Below are 19,077 nucleotides of genomic sequence, written 5' to 3' on the forward strand. Positions count from 1 at the left end.
TGCGTACACTGTGGTTTGGCAAAAAGTTAGAAGGAAAGGGTAAGGAAACTTACTCCTTCCTAGTCAGTCTTTAAAAGGACATTCCTTATCTTGTCTTGGCTTCCATTATGATAATAGTATGGTGGTTAAGAAGGCCTTTGGAGTTGGTAAAACAGAATTTAAGTTCTGGTATTTCCACTTACCTAGCTGAATGATTTTAGGCAAATCACTTAACACCTCAAGGCTTCATTGTTCTCATCTTTTAAATGGTGATAATACCAGCCCCAATGGTAGTTTAATTATCTCCTAAAGCACTGAGCATAGTGTGGTGATAAATAGTGAGCTCTTGAAAAATGGAAGCTTCCTTTTATGACATTGTTTACTTTCATTGCTTCAATTAAGTAGTATGCTATCTTCTTTCTGCTCTCCTGAATTTCACCTGTCCTTTGGACAGGTCCACAAGGTTAAGAGCAAACTTTTATCCAATTTTGAACACATGATCATGTTCAATTTTGTTTCTGTTCTGTGTTCCCTCCCTTGTGCTATTCCCATCTACTTGATTACCTAAACTAGAAACTTCATAATCCCCCTTGACTTTTATAAACATCAAACCATCATATATATTTAGGGCTTATCAGTTTTACTGCTATAAAGTCTCTTAATTTGTCACCTTTACGTTTATGTCTCTTGCCTGGACAAATGCCATAATATCTAAACACTGATTCTCATGCTTCCCAATCTTTCTTTCTGTTACTCCCACTCCTCCCAGCCTACACCAAAATAAAATAAATACTGATTTCTTTTTCTTTGGTACCTAACATCTCTGTCTTCCCTGGATCATGCACTTATCTTTCAATCCCTGTTAAATAAATATATTGGTGTAAAACGGAATCATCTTAAGGCAACATAATGTAACTGGCATTTGTGCCTTTGCACTTCATTGTGATTAAATAAGACCCCAATGGAAACTTCAGGAGATATTTGATCCTGACCAATTAAACTTTGCGTAAATGCAAAGAATTGGAATACATTGAAAACTATCTGAAGTCACGGATATCTCTTTGAAAACACAGCTTGTTTATCTAGCTTGAATAGACAGAATAAATAAAAGAATGAATCCCTGATTAGAAGATGAAAGTCAGCTTTGCTTGGATATATTTGAAAAGTAAATGAAATAGGTCACATGCTGGCAGGGAAATTGCCTTAGCAATTGATAGTTTTTTGTTACTATTTTTAGATACTTGGTTACTTCCTTTTTAAACCTTAATATACTTTTATTTGTATGCTCTCATCTTGGTGATTTATACTTTTATTTTAATATTGTCAAGTTGTTAATGCTGTAATCATAAAGTATTTAGAGACTGAATTATATCTCATTCTAAACATTAAAATGTAGTAAAGACCTGAGTGCTAAGTTTACATTGCTTCACAGTATTGTCACACTTTGGACTTCAAAGAAAGTTGGTATATTTAGTATCAAATTAAAATGGATCCTTTCTTCCTAAATTCTATCAAATTAATAAATTATTCTGTCAGTTAAAATTGTCACAGTTTGTTTCATTGTTGTACCAAGACTTTCTGGAATTACAGTTAACGTACTTTTTTAGTATTTGTAAATTTATACAGCCCAAGAATCATAATACTTTTATATTCATTTCTCTGTTTTTCTGGAACCCATTCACTTTTAATTCTCTGTCCTGTAACTCCAGTCTGGACAGTTTGCATAAGCCTGTTACAAAGCTTTCGTCCTGGAACCTATTTCTCTGTATTGTTCTCAGTATAAGGGTTTTTACCGAAGCTGTCACACTGAGTGTTCATAGAGTTTGGGAACACCTGAAATTGTGTACAGAATTTGTGTGTGAATGTATTTCTCAGCTTTAGTCATATTCTTAAAGGGGGGGTCTTATGATCTCCAAACATAATGTGTTTTAGGATATTTACCTTCCTACCTTCTTTATGTAACTACCTATGCTTTCAAAAATGTTATTTTGTGAATCTTGTGTACTGTATATTCTAGTTATACAGAACTACAGTTATAACCTCTTCAGGTCATTTTCCCATTTTCTTCGAATTTCCTGAAGTCATGTTTTACTTGTAGCCCTTGTTTTTCAGCTATCTTTCAAACAGTTGCTAGTCTTTTTTTCCTTTTGACTTGAGTGGTGATTTATACTGCTCTTCATGGTAGCAAAGGATAATACCAATCCCTAATTACCTGCTGAATCTTAACTTTTGTTTCCTTGACCATTGTTTTTAAAAGTGCTTTTAGCTGCGTTTAGTCTGGTACCTTCAGAATACCTTTAGCATGGTACTCTTACTATTGTTTCTTCATGGACAGGTCCAGCACTGCCTTTTGTCATTTCAACTTTGGGTATTTGCCACGACCCAAAGTAAAATACAGTAAAAGAAGTTACAATGGAGTAAACAACAGATGCTGCAAAAATTTATATTCCTTTATTTTTCTTCTTAGCTCTCATCTTGGATAAGAATGTTTTAAATATAGTACACCAGTGGTCTTTGGCCAGGAGTATACAGAACAATCGGCTGTGCTAGTTCTTATTTGCTAGTTGGGATAGAACATAGAGCATGGGGAAAATATATTCATTTGATTGGTCTTTATTAAAGTGTTTTATTTTGGGGGCGTATTGTACACTTTTATGATGTAAATGACCTTGCTTTCTCTTGCCTCTAGCCCTTTATGTATGCTGTTTTTACTGTCTGGAACTATCTGTCTCTCCCAAATTCTTCAACTAGGCAGCTAACTTCTACTTGCCTTTTATATCTGTACTTAGATGTCACCATATCCAGACTCTTTCCTTAACCATTTCAAATTAGGTTAAGTGCTGCATGTATGTGCTCCCAGAGAAATCTCTTATTCATTAATTTATTTATTTTATAACATTTATTGAGCGCCTTCTGTGAGCAAAGTACTGTTCTGAGACAGGGACAACTGGCATTAAACAAACAGATGAAATGTTTGCTCCTGGAGAGCTTATATTCTTCTGGGTAGAAATAGACAATAAACGAATAAAAATATACTAGGTAAGGATAAGTTCTAGGAAGAAAAACAAAGCAGGGCAAATGAGTAAGACTGTTAGTGGGGAGCTAACAAATTTTCATGGCGTGATCAGGGAAGGCCTTACTACATAGGAGACATTAGGACAGAGATTTGGAGATAAGAGGTGTGTGAGAACAGGTGAGGGAGGAATTTTCTGCTCTGAGGGAGCAGAAGTTAGAAAGGCTCTGAAATGGGAGCCTATGTGGCATGTTCAAGGATCAGGGAAAAAGCCTCTACATTTGGAATTGAGTGAGGGAGAGGATGGTGGGAGATGAGGTCAACTTGATAGTAAGGGATAGGCACATTGCACAGCACTTTCTAGATGAAGGTAAGGACTTTGGATGGATAATTGCCTTGAGTGAGCTGATATGCCATTGGAGGGGAATAGCAGAGGATTGAAGTGATTGATCTGCCTGTGATTACAATGACTGCTGGTTTGAGAGTAGTCTCCAGGAGAATAGAGGTAAACAGAGAGACTGATGAGGAAACTTGGAATCATTGAGTGGTGATGGTGGTATAGGTGAAATGTTCAGATTCTGCATATATTTTGAAGACAGAGCCCTATAGTAACTGCTGATGATTTGGGTGTGGGGTGTTTGAGACAATGAGAAATATGACCCCATAGTGTTTGGCTCAAACAAATATAAAGATTTACTGGGATGAGGAAGCAAGAGGAAGAGATTTGGTGTAGGGGGTGCTGTGAGAATAGTGCTCAATAGCTCATGTTATGTTTGGGAGGCTACTAGAAATCCAGGTGGTTATGTTGAGTAGGCAATTGTATATGTATGAGTCTAGAGCTCAGGCTAGTATTCAGCTGAGTCAAGTTGCATGTGTAGTATTGAGAGTTTTAAGAGAAAGGAGAAGGGATATAGTAATCATTGAAAAGAGTGGGAGTGTGAATTGATTGTAAACATGGAATTGTGTTGCTACCCAGTTATGGTCAATGATCCTAAATTCAGGTTGAACTCAGTTGGCATAAATGTTTTCTCCCACTATGGGTTTCATTAGGCATTTATGATAGAGGGAGAGAAGACAAGGGAGTATAATAATGGGTCATTTAATCTAAGATGTATAAGAAAAAGAAGTAGGACATAATAGGATGACTGACAGTGAAAAGGTGGTAGGGTGAATAGGAAAGGGGTCCCTTTGGGGTCAAAGAATTACTAGAGGCAGAATTTGAGAGAATATCTGGAAAGGTTAGAATTCTTTTTCTGTTGATACCACCTTGTCTTGCCTCCACATTTCCCAAGAACAGAAGTCTAAAAATCCCAGAGGGAAGCCAAGACAGTTTAAGCATGAGCATAAGCTTTAGCCTGTTTACAAGTTTGTCAGTAGAGGAAACTTAGTATTAGCTGCTACTCTGGATATATGTATTTATGTACCAAAATCATCCTTTGGTACCCCTCTCACCTCTGGACCCTTTTTTCTGACTTGCTTATTGGTCTTTATTGTACTACTATGTATTTTTTTTCCTTTTTCATGTTATCTCCAGTTCCTGAGGGCATTCGTCTTGAAGGAAATGAGAGATTTAATCATTGTAGTGTTTCTACCATCTTTGAACCTTGCACCTAGAAGTTAGATGTGGTATATAACTGACTTCTAAAACAGGGTATTCATATAAAACTAAAAGTTTATATATCCATAAACACATACCTCATCAGATGTAGTAGTTTGATGTGGTTATGAATTCCAAAAATAGGTATTGGATTATATTTGTAATCTGGTCTATACCTGGGTATGGTTAAGTTATAATTAGGCGTTTGATTGGGCCACGTCATTAGGGTATTGAGTTCCCATGCACCAAGGGGTAGGGACTCACAGATAAAAGGCATGGCAAAGGACAGAGTTGGGGGTTTTTTGATTTTGGAGTTGTGATGTTGGAAGCCTTAAACTGGAGCCCCAGAAAGTAAGCTCACAGAGAAAAGAGAAGCAAGCCCTGGAAGAGAGGAACCCTGAGCCCAGGAAGAAGCGAGCTTTGGGAAGAAAGGAACCTTGAACTCAGAGAGAAACAAGACCCTGGAAGGGAGGAACCCAGGAAGCCTGAACCCTTGTAGCCATTGGCAGCCATCTTGCTCCAACACGTGAAAATAGGCTGTGGTGAGGGAAGTAACTTATGCTTTATAGCCTTGTATCTGTAAACTCCTACCCCAAATAAATACCCTTTATAAAAACCAGCCAATTTCTGGTATTTTGCATCAGCACCCCTTTGGCTGACTGCTACACCAGACTACAAGCTTATTTGTCAGGGCCAGTATTGTATTTATAGTTTTATCCCCACTTCCTCCCAGAGTACCTAACAACATAATAGATTGGATATTTGTTGATCGAGTGACAAATAATTATAAAAAGTTATTATAGTCATTCTTCAATTACCTTAAGGTAAATTTTCATATAACTTGCCTCTCAGAGTCACAACTGAGAACTAGGATGAAAGCAATTCCATGGCTAGGAATCTTCCCATGTGGAATATACATGTCCACATAAAGACACCTTCCTAACAGCATTCATTATTCATAACAGTTAAAAACTGGAAACAACACAGCTGAGAATAGATAAAACAAACTAACAAAAGTGTGATATATCCATTCAATGGAATGCTATTCAGCAATTAAAAAAAATAAACTATTGGTATCTGCTACAACATGGATGAACCTCAAAAGCATTGTGCTAAGTGAGAGAAGCCAGATGCAAAAGGCTGTATTTGTATAATTCTGTATATCTTAATTTTTATCTAGAAAAGGCACACTTATGGACACGGAAACAGATCAGTAGTTGCTTACAGCTGGATGTGAGTGCAAGGACTAACTGTAAATGGACACAAGGGAAGTTTTGGGGGTTTGGGAATGTTCTAAACCTGGATTATGGTTGATGGTAACACAGCTTTATAAATTTATTAAAATCATTATTCGCTTACAGTGGGTGGATTTTGTTATGTAAATTATATTTCAATATAGCTGTGAAAAACAAATGATTCTGAGCAATCAGAAAGTGAATTCTAGAAAAAGTAAAGTTTGAAAGAAGATAGAGCTTTAGCTTTGCCTATCCGTACAATACTTTTTTTGTCTTTGTAAGGCAACTTAAATGGCGAAATGTGTTTAAGAGGTGTTTGAATTTGAAGCCTACATGTAGTCTGTCCCCATATCTGGAAAATGAAGACAAAAATATATCTTCAAAAGTAGTTATGAGGATTAAATTTAGTAATACATCTTAAACACTGAATAATGCTTATTTACTGGGTTAGTGTTGGGATAACTTTCCCTAAAAAATATTTATTTTGATCAGAAAATGCATTTCTGAAATATTGATGACCAATGGAATTATTTTGTATGTGATAAAAGGAAAATCCTACAAAGGAATTTAGGTATGATTCTGTGATCCTTTTATTTTTTTTTATTAGAGAAGTTGTGAGTCTACAAAACAATCATGCATAATGTGCAAAATTCCCATACATCACCCTTCCACCACACCTTACATTGTTGTGGAACATGTGTCACAGACTATGAAAGAACATCATCAAAATATTACTACCAGCGATGGTCCATAGCTTACACTTGTTGTATTTTTTCCATGTAACCCCTTTTATTAACATCATGTATTATAGTATTGTACATTTGTTATAATTCATGGGAGAACACTCTCTTATTAGTGCTGTTAACCAGTCCATCCTCTACATGGTTCACTGTGTTATATATAGTCCCATCCATACCTTGTACAATCCATCTGTGATCCTTTTTTTTTTTCTTTTTAAAGATTTATTTATTTATTTCTCTCCCCTTCCCCCTCCCCCCAGTTGTCTGTTCTCTATGTCCATTTTGCTGCATGTTCTTCTTTGTCCACTTCTGTTGTCAGCAGCATGGGAATCTGTGTCTCTTTTTGTCGCGTCATCTTGCTGCTTCAGTTCTCTGTGCAGCGCCATTCCTGGGCAGGCTGAACTTTCTTTTCCCGCTGGGCGGCTCTCCTTACGGGACACACTCCTTGCACATGGGGCTCCCCTACGCGGGGGACACCCCTGCGTGGCACAGCACTCCTTGCGCATCAGCACTGCGCATGGGCCAGCTCCACATGGGTCAGAGAGGCCCAGGGTTTGAACCGTGGACCTCCCATGTGGTAGACGGACGCCCTAACCATTGGGCCAAGTCCACTTCCCTGTGATCCTTTTCTAAGGTGACTAATCTTTGTGTTAATTTGGGTTTTCAAGTAATCGTAGAAGATTTGTTTATATTTGATATGAATTTATTATTCTCTTTAGTTGCTTCTCATTTCCTTTTATGCTGTTCCATCCTGGAAGGATATAATGAAATAATTTGTCCAACTTTGGGAACTTGTTCAAGGGATTATAAATCACCTCAGTATATGTTAGGCTACATAAACTCAACTTGGGACATGAATTGATAAACCAGTACTGTTTTCATTCATAGTCATTGGTGCAGTTTTAAAAAGAAGCACTTTCTTCATGACTTTTATGTTGAGAATTTGAGGATCATTATTTATTATTTATGGTGCACCTACTGTCTGTCAGTATTCTAGATGCTGGAAATGCAGCAAGAAATAAGATAAGCTTCTTACCTGCCTAGTATTTAAATCCAAGCTGGGATGTTAGACAGCAAACAATTAAAATAAGTAAATGTATATGTTCATGGAGATACATGGTAGGAAGAAATAAAAAGCAGGGTAAAGGACTAGAGAGTAGGACTAGTGGGAATGGGAAAATTTTAGGTAAGGGTGGTCAACCATGACCTCTGAAGAAAATGAAATAAGGGAGTGAGCTGAGCAAAGAAGTGGGGAAAGCATCAAACACATGACAAAGGACAAGTGCAGAGGCTCTGAAGTAGGAATAAGCTTGGTGAATTCAAGGAACACAGCAGGAAGAGCAGTGTGACAATACTGAGTGAGGCTGGAAGAGCATGAAAGGAGATGAGGTCTGAGAGATAGGCAAGGATCCCACTTAGATTTTATTCTAAGGGCTTGGTAAGGACCTAGTATTTCATTTTAGGAGAGAAACCATTAGAACTTTTTAAAAAAACTTTCATTTTAAGTGGGAAACCATTGGAACTTTTAAAACACTTTTTACTTTGAAATAATATTAGAAAATTTGCATAAACAGAACAGAGATTTCCCATATACTCTTTATCCACTGTTAACATCTTGCATAATCATCACTGGAATCATTTTTGCAGGGTGGTAAGATACCTTAAAATGCCCACTCTCCTGCTGCTATGTTGAGAATAGACTGAAGAAGCAGGAATGAAAGTACAGACACCACCGTTAGGAAGCTACCATAAGTGTGCAGATTAAAGTTGATGACTTAGGGTGGTAGTTGGGACAGCTCCCTGAAAGAGGTTTATCAAAATACCATCTCAGTACTTGGAATTGTTTTTAAAAGGCTAGCTTGGAATATCATACTAAGAAATTGAATATCATTTTCATTAAAATCTAAGCTGTATTTGGTTGTCTTTTAAGAGAAACAAAATACGTAATTGAAATCAAGAAAAAGAATTTATTATGTATAAGCAGTTTTGAAAATGAAAGAGGTAAATAATTGAAAAGACTTACTAACTATAGCCGCATTCCTTTTTATGAAAATCATTAGGTTAGCTTTTTTAGGCATTGGTTCCTTTTGGTAATTTTCTAGTACTTTGACTTTGAAAGAATGAAAAATAGTGAATGCTGAATGCTACTCATTTTTTACATATTTTTGTGTGGAAAATATTTCTTAATTGAACAAGGATTAATTACCAAGATTTTTCAATGTAGAGATATGATCTTATTTTGCAATCTGCGTAGCTAATGTTTACCTTGTGTATTTTTAGGTTTTGTACATTTTGCTTGAATGTTTAGAATAATGACCCATAAAGAGATATATTTAATGAAAAGTATTGTACACACACTTTGGTCATGTTAATCCTACAAATATACTTTTTTTTTTTTTAATAAAGGTATACTTTATTTTATTTTTTTAAAGATTTATTTATTTATTTACTTCTCTCACCTTCCATCCCCCTCACCCCGGTTGTCTGTTCTCTGTGTCTACTTGCGTCTTCTTTGTCTGCTTCTGTTGTTGTCAGTGGCACGGGAATCTGTGGTTCTTTTTGTTGTGTCATCTTGTTGTGTCAGCTCTCCGTGTGTGCGGCACCATTCCTGGGCAGGCTGCACTTTCTTTTGCGCTGGGTGGCTCTCCTTACGGGGCACGTGGGGCTCCCCTACACGGGGACACCCCTGCGTGTGCGCATCAGCACTGCGCATGGGCCAGCTCCACACGGGTCAAGGAGGCCTGGGGTTTGAACCGCGGACCTCCCATGTGGTAGACGGATGCCCTAACCACTGGGCCAAGTCTGCCACCTCTACAAATATACTTTTAAAAATCTTTTTATTTTGAAATAATTTCTAACTTACTGGACAGCTGCAAAAATAATACAAAATCCATGCAGAGAACTTACAGCATTCCCAGCTACACCAGTTTTAACATTTTGTCACATTTGCTGTATGATACTATCTGTATATCTATCTGTCTCTTAATTTTTTAGACATTTGAGAGTAGGTTGTATACATAATACTCCCTGAATACGTAATGTTTCCATGTACATTTCCTAAAACCAAGGATATTCACTTATATAACCACCTTAGGGACACTTACCAAGTTTAAGGACTTTAACATTATTGTAAAGCATTCAGTCTATATTACAATTTTTTTTTTTCATTACAATAATGTCCTTTTGGGCCTGTTCTCCATTATTAGATCCAACTCAGGAGAATATTCTTTTAAATTATTAAAAAATAGAGTCTGTTTTTTTTTTTCTTCAAAACAGTATTTTTCTAATGGCTATTCTAATGTTCTGTTGGGTAACATCAAACAATTTATAATCATTCCTCTGATAAATGTTTATGTTGGATACTTCTTCATAATGCAGAGCTGTATGATATGGGTTGTAGAGATTGAAAATCACATCTAGTGTAGTGTATTATAGTGTATCTAGTATAGTATTGAAGATAGCTGTGATAGAAGGTAAAAAGTGATATAACTGCTATTAGCAAGGCATAGCAATTATAAACTTAAGAGGAGGGAGTTGTTATTTGTTTTCAGGGAAGTTCGATCAGGAATGGTTTATTGAAAATGGGGTTAGCATTTAAACTTTGTGACTTAGGTATGGTGGGATTTGGACATGTATAAGTGAAGGAAAATATTCCCAATAGAAGAAACATAGTAAGAAAGCATATAGAAAATAGTGAATAGTTTGAATTGGCTCCTGTGTTTAGTGTGTGAATGTGTGGGTTTAGGGGAAATTTAGGTTGGAAAGGTAATTTAGGGCCAGATTGGTGGGGTGGGAGTGAGGGACTTGAAAGCCTGATGAGTTTAAATTCATAGATCCAGCAGTTGCTTAATGTTTGCAGCTGATTAAGTGATTAGTAATAATATGGTTTTGAGGAGAATAAAATTGAATGAGAAATTTAGACTACAGTGAGATTTTGTCATTAAAAAGGGAGATGACAGGCATGGAGAATTGTAGAAAGAATACTTTATTAGGAGTTAAGAGATGGCATTTCCAACCCTAGCCCTGTCATTTAGTAATGTAACCTCGGGAAGATTTTCTTCTAAAACTCTGTGGACATTCTTAATATGTAAAATGAGGGTTTGTACTAAAAGATAATTAAGAACTGTAGTAGTATGGCAACCATGTCATTTATTGTTTAAACTAGGGTATTGAAGTTGAAGGGAGGGGCAGTATTTTTTTTTTAAGCATTTTATTGAAACATATTTACAAACCATATGGGGGGCAGTATTATTAATAATTACTCCAGGACGATTGGTGTTCATTTGGACTATTGGGAGCAAACCAGGACATGTATTTAATGCTGATTCCTACCCTGTCCCCTCCCAGTATATGTGATGATTTTATTTCCTTCAGTTTTTACTGGTGCGTTTGGCGGATTGACATTATTTTCTAAAAGAATTTGGATAAGGAGAGCAGTAGTTCCAGTGGAGAAGTCTGACCTAATAAGATAGTAGATCCTTTTTATTAAACTCAGTAGCAGCCAATTATACTCTTCCTATCCTATTGTTTTGAGTCTGTTCTTACACTGTTGTATTTCAAAACTCGTTTTTAAAGTACTGAAATGAAGGAAAGAGAATGAAGGCAACAGTTTTAAAGGTAGTCTAATGTGAGGAAATAGGGTCATTTTAAAAGTAATTAGCTTTGTTGTGAGTGGTAATGATAAAAACATGAAATAAATAAGCATGGAATTGTTTTGAAACAGTTATGTTGTACAAAATAGAGTCAGCTTCTCTTATAGATAAAGCTAAAAACAGTAACACATCACAAGCTTGATTTGTATGAATTTTACGGGTACTAATGAGATAATTCATTTACGTAGGTTTCCCAGACATAATTACCTCTTTAAATGTCTTCATGGGCTACAGTATTTAAAGCGATTTACCCTGTAGAATTTGGGTATGCCAGGCTGCTATGTTTGCTGTTTTTTAATTGGCTTTTTATGTTTTTAAAAAACTCTCCGGATGTTAGGCTCACTGATATTAATTTTCTGGCTTATCATGGTGGTTTAATACAGTTTTTTGTGGAGGCATCTCTCCAACCCTCCTGAGTAGAAATAAAAGCTAGATGAGAGTCTCAAAATTGAGTGGGTATTGATAGCAAGTTTGATACTTATGATTCTTTCCCTGTGTTTTCTGGTTCTTCCAAGTGTTCTAGGTAAGTGCTTCTCGGCACTTCATTCCTATTCAGTACACCTGGGGATCATATTATCTTCTGCAGTCTAAGTATCAAGATTCTTGGTGTTTTATTGGGATTTTAGCAGTCTTATGATATAGGACATTACTATATTAATATGGCTGGATTCTTTCAGAAATGATATAATTGATTTAAAAAGAAAAATTAGGACTTTTGTAAATTTAATAATACAGTTGATTTAAGTAATATTTGTTTTTTGTATTACATTTCTCTCTTCATATATTTACCAGTGTCTTAACTCGGTTTTTGCTTCTTTCTCATTTCATTTTTGTTGTTGTGGTTTCTGCTTTTGTTTAATGTATTGTGTTTTGTGGATCTGGTCAGGGAACCGTTACTGTATTTTATGTTTGTATCTACATTTTATTTTGCATGCTTAACGTGGCTTTGCCTGGATGTTCTTTTTGGTAAGTTCCAAATTTATAAAGCCTATTGTTTTTGGTAGTGTAAGTTGTATTGTTTTTCACCATCTTTTTTTCCCTACTTCTAATGATGTGATCATGCTCATGACTTATTTTAATTTTTTAATAAGAGTTCATTTGATAATTGCTTTTCCTAACATTTTCCAATCTTCCTAATAGTACTGCAGTTTGATACTAATCTGCTTTGATTTGTTTTATAGCCTTCACACTGTCAGTTACTGATCACTATTAGCAGTTGCTGTCTTGAGATTTTGGATTTTTAAAAAATCCTGTGTCATCTAGATATATTGTTCTAAAAGCTTGTGCTTCTATATAGCAATCATAAAAGTTTGTAGTAAAGTTAAATGTTTTTAGTCTCTGTGAACAGTGCTTACCAATTTTGTTTTTACAGCAACAGCTTGCACAACTACAGAAAGAAAAATCAGAGATTCTGAAAAATCTGGCATTATATTACTTCACATTTGTAGATGTTATGGAATTTAAGGTATGTATTTTAATATATGAAATTTAACATTTCAGGTAGATGTGTTCATTGTATAAATTGTTCTGTCATTTGTAGATAAAATTGGAATCTTCTAGAAAGGAAGTTTAAAATACATTTATTTGCATTTATTTTTTGAATTTTAAATAATTTATATAGGTAAAAGGCTAAAATAAGCTTTTATTTCCAGGATCATGTATGTGAATTGCTGAATACTATTGATGTTTGCCAAGTCTTCTTTGATATTGTAAGTATTGTTTTCAGCAAAACTTTCCATTTTCTTTTCTGTTTCCAGCACAAGTAGGGTGACTGTTCTTTAGAGAAAAGTTTATATTACCAGTACACAAAGTTTTAGCATTGTTAATTTGGCTAGGTTTGTTGCTTTTCTTAAAAAAATGTAAGGGGTTAAAATATATTATCTATTTTGTTTATTGGAATGTGAAGAGTGTAAGTCTAGAGCATACAGGGAAATAGTTGTTAATTTCAGTATTTCATTTTATCGACCAATTAAAAAGAAGTTAAATGGATAGTATTTTTTCTCTGTAAAAATCATACTTAATAGCATTTTTTCAGTAAGAAAATATTGATTTTAATAAGATAAGATACATGCAGGAAGTCAGTTTTTTATTAAAAATATATTTTCTTTATACTCAACTTTTTATTGTTTGGTGGGAGTAGCACCAGTGTTTCTTATTATTCTGTTTTAGTTATCCTTTCAAACTGATAACAGTTTGAACAAAGCAGCCACAAACTCGTTTTCATATAAAATTATGTCACAAACACAAACCTTTTACCCATAACTCCCAAATTTTAGACATGTTTTTAGTGAAAGGAATTAGACCAAATTTTAGAAATGGGAATAAAATATATAACCAGAAAATTTTAAGCTTCAGTGGATTCCATAAAGATTTATGTGTTTAAAAGTTTGTGAAATAGAAAGGAGTTAAACCTGAAGTTTTTTTTTCCTAGACTGTAAACTTTGACTTAACAAAGAACTACTTAGATTTGATAATAACCTATACAACATTAATGATACTGCTGTCTCGAATTGAAGAAAGGAAGGCAATCATTGGATTATACAACTATGCCCATGAAATGACCCATGGAGCAAGGTAGACCTACATTATAAAAATCTTTCTAAAATTCTCGATTTGATGGTTTGCAACTTAGTGAAATTTGATATGTCTGTTTTAAGTGACCGAGAATACCCACGCCTTGGCCAGATGATTGTGGATTATGAAAACCCTTTAAAGAAGATGATGGAAGAATTTGTACCCCATAGCAAGGTAGATACTGGTCTTTTAAATATGCTTTAATAGGCATATGATATAGTTTAAGAACAGACAGGTATTATAAGGGATATGAATGGTAGATATGTGTGTTCTAGATAATTGTGAACCAGAAAACTAATTGGCTAGATTCAGAATAGTGCAGAGAAATTGAGGAATATATTGATTCATTATAGTTTTTGAATTCAATATAATGTGTAGACATAGTGGAATGTAGTATTTGAGAATGTCTGCTTTCATACTTGACTGTCTGGTTTCTAGCCCCAAATCTGCTGATTATTATGTAACATTGGGCATGCTACCTAATTAACATTGCTATACCTCAGTTTTCTTATCTGTAAAAGTGGGATAATAATAGCACTAACCTCATGTGGTGGTTTTGAGAGTTAAATGAGTTACTTCATGGAAAGTGTTTAGATTCATAGTATTTGATAAATTTTAGCTGTATTGTAGTAGAGCTTCTTAATGAGAAAAGTGATAAGAATTTTGTGGAAATAATTTGAAATGTCTCTTTTGAAATAATGTGTATTAAAAACTAGTTCTTAATGATGTAATTTTGGTTGTAAGGAGTTTTCTACTATGGCTTCTTTGCAGTAGGGCTAAATGACAGAGAAATCATCAGAGAAATTTTTGGGTATCACATATAATTTCATAGATGTGGAAATTGATGGCTAGAGAAATAAAATGACAAGGTAGGCCATATGGCAGCAACAATTGCAAAGCAATAAAAACCGAGGATATTAGAATCTTGGTCCATTGTTCTTTTTGATCGATAAGAGTTGGACTTTTTAATAATAAAGTATTTTGTATGAATCTCTGTTTTTCTTGACATACAGTTAACACTGGGAATTTAGTTTTCTTACTTCCATAAAAATTCTGAAGATGCTGTTTCAGCTTAATTTTTTTGCATATCTGTACTATAACAAATTTATATGGGTTTTATGTCTTGAATCAGTTTGAAAGGATAGTGAATGGCATCTATTTAGAAGTAAAAATATACGATGCAGATGGACATATCAGGACTCCTCAAAATTTCGAGCATATCATAACCATCTCTGTCTTTTTCTGATTCTGGTAGTGCCTTTTCTTTACCTAGAATTGTCTTCACCATGACTGTCCTGTTTTCTCTCTGGATCCATTTCTGATCTTTCCCTAATCATTTGTGGCCTTGTTTTTATTTAACCACTTCAAATTTGGTTCTTTTCTCCTCATAGACAATGAAAATTTCCTCAAAACTGATGACTCTCTTTTTAAGCACCCCATAGTCATTAGCACAATATTCAGCCTGTAATAGACTATTAATAATTAGTTTTAGAGAACTGTTCAGTTGAATTAGACCAGTTAGTTTTAGACCAGTTAGTTATTTCCTAATCTTGAGTTTTCTGATGTTCCATGATAATTCAGATAGAAAGATTATCATGCATTTTAACTTGAAATTAAAATAGTCTTAGCTACATCCTACATCAGAATTACTTGGTGGAACTTAAAAAAAATACAGATTCCTGTGTTCCATTCCCAGAGATTCTGATTCACCAAATTTTGGGTGAAGCCCTGGATTCTTTATTTTGAATGAGCTCTTCTGGCAATTAAACTGTGACTAGATTAAAGACTACTTCTCTGCAAAATCTTTAGAAAGCAGGGATGAATAGCAAAGGATAATTATGAAAGCAAGTCAGAAATAGATGGGGTGAAACATTAAATACCTTGATGACAAAGCTGTAAAAAATTGGCAAATAAAAGTTAAATAATTTATCAAGAAAGTATACAGTGATTTATTTTTATAAGGCATTCTTTGGAGAAGTATGAAACATGTTGCTATATATTAACACTTGTCCCATACAACCCTAAAGTCTTTTCTTTTCAGTAGAAATTTAAATTGCCCAAAGGGATGATACTAGGCCTTCAAATTCTTTAGAAATAAAGGTCTCAAGATAACCAAACATTTTAAGAAAGTAACTTGATTTCCTGAGATGAGCTCTTGCCTAGGAATATAGAATCTTTGTGGCTTTCAGGGAAGAAAAAATCTAGAGGAGGGGACCTGGGACTCAATTCACATGTTTATGTGGAGCATAGCTGTAATTAATCTCTCTTGTTTTATGATGGTACTGTTAGAAACTCAGAGTAATTATAGGTGGAATTTCATTGGAAAAGAAAAAATACTTTGCTTCTCAACTTTCTTTTTCCTATTTTAATAGTCTCTTTCAGATGCACTCATTTCCCTTCAGATGGTGTATCCTAGAAGGAATCTTTCAGCTGACCAGTGGAGAAATGCCCAATTATTGAGTCTCATCAGTGCACCTAGTACAATGCTTAATCCTGCACAATCTGACACTGTAAGGTTCTCTTTTTCCTTTTTTGAATAAACATGGTAAAACTGATTTGTTTTAAAATGTCAGTTAAATGCAGTTTTTTCTAATTAGTATTATCTTATTGGTAATTATTATAAAATATTCAGTATTTTAAGTCACACTGTTTAGTTTTTTATTTCTAAATTCTAAATAAGAACTGATATTAAGTATAAATATATTTAAGTTTAAAAGTTTGTTTTGTCCTATCACTGTAAAAAATTTGGAAAATATAAAGAAGTATAAAGAAGAAAATAATCATTCCAAATCTTACCAACTAGAGAAAATCATTACTAATATTCTGTTATATATATATTTTCAATCTTTTCTCTGTGTGTATGAACATAGATGTTATGTCTATGGAGAATACACAATCATAGTGCTGATTTTGGTCAGACAGTGATCATCCATCTACATAATTCTTTTTTAGTTTCACTAAAAGTTTATTCTTTGGAACACTGCAAATTGAATAGGCTTGATAAGTTTGGAAGTTGTTATTTACCAGATTGTAGAACAGTTTAGCAAAAACAGTATTTTTTAGAGTGGTTTAGGGTGTGCAAATGAGAAGGGGGCACAGCTTTCGTTGTCTTTTTATCAATTGCAAGTTTAAATATAGGTGGTAAAACTTTATCCAGTTTTTCAAATTTATGTATTTAACACAAGAATTGGGTAGTAAGAATTTTCAGGAGGAAAAGAGAGTGAATCAGTATGGAATTATTTTTTTAGAATTTCTTTTAACCACAAATTTTTATTTTTTCTTTTTAAGATGCCTTGTGAATATCTCTCTTTGGATGCAATGGAAAAATGGATAATCTGTAAGTAGAATTGGTTAGCTTTGTGATTAATCCTCAGGTTTTAAGTTTTAGAGAAAAATAACAGGTAACATTTACTACCTCTGGGCCAACCACTCTGCTAAACTATCTATGTGCATTACCTCATTTAGTCATCATATTGATGCTTCAGGTAGATAGTCTGTTTCATAGATGAGAAAACCAAAGTTTAGGCCACACAGCTAGTAAGTGACAAAGACAAAATAAGAGCCTAAGCTAACTCTAGGGCTTGTGATCTACATTTATTTTATAATACCTCTCAAAAATATAACCTTCAAACTAAATTTTTAAAAAAAGGATTATTCATATTGCATTTATTCATTTAAGGAGCTTGGTTTCTTTTGTTTCAGGGTATCTAGTAAATAACTTGTATTTGGCAATTTGTTAGATGGATGTGGAATAAAGTGGTTTCTTTTTTCAAGTAGCTCATTCTGAGGGAAGGTAGATACAGGCACTTTTTGAGGAAGAACTGCAATATTGCTTTCCACAGTGGCAGCACCATTTCACATTGCACTAAAGTTTCAATTTTTCCACATCCTCTCCAACATTTGTTATTTTCCATTTTTTAAATAATAGCCATTCTTGTGGGTATGAAGTAGTATCTCATTGTGGTTTAAATTTTCATTTCCCTAATGCTTGATGTTGTTGAGCATCTTTTTTGTGTTTATTGGCCATTTGTGAATCGTTGGAGAAGTATCTGTTTAAGATACTTAGGCCTGTTTTTTTAATTGGGTTGTCTTTTCATTGTTGAATTGTAGGAGTATTTTATATATTCTGGATATTAAACCCTGAGTATTATACATGGTTTGACACTCTTTTCTCCTATTCTGTAGGTTGTCTTTTCACTTTCTTAATAATCTCTTTTAATGTACAAGTTTTAAATTTTAATTCGATCAAATTTATCTATTGGTTTCTTTTGTTGCTTGTGCTTTTGCCGTCATATCTAAGAACCCATTGCTAAAACCCAGGTTATGAAGATTTGCCCTATACTGTCTTCTAAGAGTTTTAAAGTCTTTTGTTGTTTGTTTTTTAAATTAAGACAAGGACATGTTGTTTTCCAAGTCTCTTCTCCTTCCCCCTCCCCTAGACACTCTCATTTATCCTCTCCAAGCTGCCAGTTGCTGGTATGTTCCAGGTAGAATCCAGGTAGTTCTCTGTGTTTATTGTGGCTTAATGGATCCATGTTTACTGAGCAGAGCCCTGTGGGTGGCTACAGTACCATAGATGGGCTGTGAACCTCTCTAGGACCTGACTTTGGGCTGATCCTTGGGAATTTACAAGAGGTAGTGATGGAGCTGCTGCCAAATGACTTCGGTCCTGGCCTCACATTCCACAGACTTTACTAGTCATCAGTTGACTGGTGGGTCCCTTGCGGTTGTTCAGACTTGTCCACTCTGTTAGAAGCCAGATGTATATAAGATGAGAAAAACAGCTTGATGACACACTAGCTGCACAGGTTGAAGAGAAAGGCCAGCTCCTTCATGAGATCAGTTTGCTCACAGGGTTCTACAGAGACTGTGCCATCTTTAGATACCAGGCCAGAGAAAGAGACTTTAAAAATACCCAGCCTTGTAAAAACCTCAGTTCTGGCTTGGGGAGTTTTATAGTTTTAACTCTTCTCTTTAGGTCCTTGATTCATTCTGAGTTGATTTTTGTATATGGTGTGAGGTGGGGTCTAACTTCATTCTTCTGCATGTGGATATCCAGTTTGCCCAACACATTTATTAAGAAAAATATTCTTTCCCCACTGCTTATATGTAATACCCTTCTTAAAAATCAGTTGGGAGAAGCGGACTTGGCCCAATGGACAGGGTATCTGCCTACCACATGGGAGGTCTGCGGTTCAAACCCCAGGCCTCCTTGACCCGCGTGGAGCTGGCGCATGCTCAGTGCTGATGCGTGCAAGGAGTGCCGTGCCAAGCATGGTGTCCCTCA

General features: G+C 34.9%; 1 protein-coding gene across 4 annotated transcripts in view; it reads left to right on the forward strand.

Moving 5' to 3' along the window:
• The window catches only part of NCKAP1 (NCK associated protein 1), a 114,585-nt gene that overhangs the window by 20,253 nt on the left and 75,255 nt on the right, over positions 1 to 19,077 (forward strand). For 2 of the 4 annotated variants that reach the window (XM_058300527.1, XM_058300529.1), the window contains 6 exons: positions 12,589 to 12,681; positions 12,869 to 12,925; positions 13,648 to 13,790; positions 13,874 to 13,964; positions 16,163 to 16,300; positions 17,079 to 17,127. In XM_058300527.1, the coding sequence (XP_058156510.1) occupies positions 12,589 to 12,681; positions 12,869 to 12,925; positions 13,648 to 13,790; positions 13,874 to 13,964; positions 16,163 to 16,300; positions 17,079 to 17,127 (571 nt within the window). The remainder of the gene's footprint in view (positions 1 to 12,588; positions 12,682 to 12,868; positions 12,926 to 13,647; positions 13,791 to 13,873; positions 13,965 to 16,162; positions 16,301 to 17,078; positions 17,128 to 19,077) is intronic. The other 2 variants (XM_058300528.1, XM_058300530.1) reach the window with 1 other exon arrangement.

This window comes from Dasypus novemcinctus, chromosome 7 (genome assembly GCF_030445035.2).
Source record: "Dasypus novemcinctus isolate mDasNov1 chromosome 7, mDasNov1.1.hap2, whole genome shotgun sequence".
Lineage (NCBI taxonomy): Eukaryota > Metazoa > Chordata > Mammalia > Cingulata > Dasypodidae > Dasypus > Dasypus novemcinctus.